At 48.2% G+C, this 2,641-nt stretch overlaps 1 protein-coding gene across 7 annotated transcripts in view; it reads right to left on the bottom strand.

The window, feature by feature from the left end:
- Positions 1-842: 842 nt before the first annotated feature.
- The window catches only part of KTN1 (kinectin 1), a 148,740-nt gene continuing 146,941 nt past the window's right edge, over positions 843-2,641 (bottom strand). For all 7 annotated transcript variants that reach the window (XM_019518424.1, XM_019518428.1, XM_019518427.1 and 4 more), the window contains one exon: positions 843-1,339. In XM_019518424.1, the coding sequence (XP_019373969.1) occupies positions 1,310-1,339 (30 nt within the window). In that variant the 3' untranslated portion in view covers positions 843-1,309. The remainder of the gene's footprint in view (positions 1,340-2,641) is intronic.

Below are 2,641 nucleotides of genomic sequence, written 5' to 3' on the forward strand. Positions count from 1 at the left end.
GAGAAAGTTCTCTTTTTCTAGAGCAGGGGTTATCAACCAGGGGTATGCCTACCCCTGGGGGTACACGTCAGCAGGGCAGAGAAGTGGGGCTACTTGGAAAGTGTCGCCGTGTGCTGCTGTGCTGCTTCACGTTCAGCTGCCAGGGGACTACCCCCTGCTCCACGTCCAGAAGGGGGGACCCACCAGGAGAGGGACCCACCAGAAGGGGTACTCTCCTTAAAAAAGGTTGAAAACCTGCTGTAGAGGCTTGGAAGGCAAACTGCACCCCTTGTACTCAGCCCAGCATCTGAGTGCTCTGAGCAAGCAATACTTCTTGCCACGAACAAACTGAAGACATTCACTCTAAATTATAACTGGTATCTGAAGTGCCTGAGGCAGCCATATTTATCAATTTACTTTGGGGCGTGACTGAACTGATGTTACAGTCCAGGGACAAGATGCTGCCCCCCCAAAAAAGAGGTTGGAAAGCAATCAAAATATTTATCCCAAACGTTTAGCTCCCCAGACTTTCAACCAGCATCGCCACCACCTACACTGCAACCTCAATTCATTTTAACACAAAGCAGGGGTCTGTCTTAACTTAGTACATCTCCGCTGTCGGGTCCCACGGCTCCCCTGTAGCCCGCCGCTGTTTTGGAGATGTACACGAGTTATCCTGGATAGCCGCAGGCAGCCTAGCCAAGCGCCTGCACATTATACACAGCATCTTTCCCCCCCATCAAAACGAGCAGGTGAAACCTTCACCCAAGTTTCCCAGTGGGTATTATAGTGGAACGGGTGCTAGCCACTTCGTCATGTGCTATTATCGCAGTAATGTTCAATAACAACATAAGAAGAAGTGCTCCTTGAATAATAAGCATCCCTTTATTTGCTGACACCATTACAAAAACTGATTACATTAGCAACCAAAAAAAAGGAGTGTTTACTTGAGGCTGAAGTCAGAGGCAGCTACTCCCAAAAATGTATCTAAGTAAAACAGTGTACAACACCAGTATTAAAATGTTATAGTTCATTGTTGCCTTTTACCACGCTGGATTCTTTTCTGAACAAGTTTTATTGAGCAAAATAAGATAAAAGATTACATGTTTACTGTATCTCCAGGAATGTAAAGGTCTAATTATCCAAACAATTTTTATTATAAAACTAAACTCTGGAGGTGTCTACAGAGTTTTCTTCTTCTTTAAATCAGTAGTCTAACAAGGATTAGAAAAGACAAAACTCTGTTCAGTGTCTCTGACGAAGTAGAAAGGGTGAAAACATAAATAAGGCTTTAATTTGGCAAAATATAATACAATGCCTTCTGCTATCCTCAAATTAACAGTTCTCCTGGGACTTCAGTCTGCAAGAGAAACACAAAAAGGCATTTAAGCCAAGAAGCTGGTGAAGAGTAGCAGGTCATAGACATTTCACACAGAGCAAATGCTTTAGGTCAGTGGGGCTCAACCTTTCATCTCTACAGGTCAGATGAGGGGACCAGGGCCAGTCTGTGGGTGCGATCCGGCTGCGGAGAGACCCCACGTGCCTAGATGTGGCCACAGAGTGACGCCATCCACTGGCCTGACGAAGCACGTGTGTGCTCTAGCACGTAGGGCCATGTCATCGGCCCACAAGGCTCCAGAAAAATGCCAAAAAGGGTGCAGTGATTAATGCTGTCATCACTCCCCCACTGCCAAATTTCCAGACCTATGGAGAGACCCACATGCTGAACTGACACGGCTCTGCGGACTGGATCTGGCCTGTGAGCCAGATGTTGAGTACCACTGCTTAGCTGAACAGGCCACCCCAAAACACCCAGGCAAGCAGTCAGCTCCATGGTGCACATGACTGGGTAAGGGCTGTCAACTGTTAATGGCTGGAAGGGTGCCAAGAACAATGACTGCCATCATCATGTTTGGGTAACAAGGGGCAGTTTAAAGACAAAGCAATAGGGAACATGAGCATTTCTGGCCCCTTGGAAGATTGACACCAGTGAAACAGCAGCTAAGAGGAGGAAAAGGCAGCCACATAATCTGGCTACAAGAGGGGAGCCACAGACATCACCTCCCTGTGCTACCAGCTGTTCATGACCAATGCATTATAAATGTGGAGCTCACGCCTACAGAAGGCCTAAACCCGTGTTTAACCCATCAACAACTCTTCCCACTTAGCCTGCTGTTTCACAGGTCTCTGCCTCAGTGCTCTCGAGATCTCAGGTTGGGTACGGTCTGCAAAAAAGATTTCAGCCCCTCAGCTGGCTCCACCCTTTAGCTGACTTAGGCCATTTGGCAAATTAGACTCTGCAAGGTCAATTATTGATGGACCACAATATTTTAATGTGAAGCTGACTTTAAAAAAGCAGGCAAGAATGCATGTCCCTAATCAGGGGTGGATTCGGGATTTTCCAGAGTGGGGTGCAGGAACAGCAACCTACAGTGCAGGGGTGGCAGCACCCCCTGCTCCCAGCCTCTTCCACCCCCACCAATGTGGGCAGGAACAGCTCTGTCACTTCTGCAAGGTAAGCAAGAGCGGCAGCTGGAGAGGAAGGGGAGAAGAGGAAGGGAGGGGGATATTCACCTCCTTTAGGGGCTTAAAGAAGTCCGCAGAGGCTCCCATGGTGCAGTCCAATCCAAAAGGGGGTGCAGCTGCACCACTGCGTCCCCCC

Source organism: Gavialis gangeticus, unplaced genomic scaffold (assembly GCF_001723915.1).
Source record: "Gavialis gangeticus isolate Ggan-Ray unplaced genomic scaffold, GavGan_comp1, whole genome shotgun sequence".
Lineage (NCBI taxonomy): Eukaryota > Metazoa > Chordata > Crocodylia > Gavialidae > Gavialis > Gavialis gangeticus.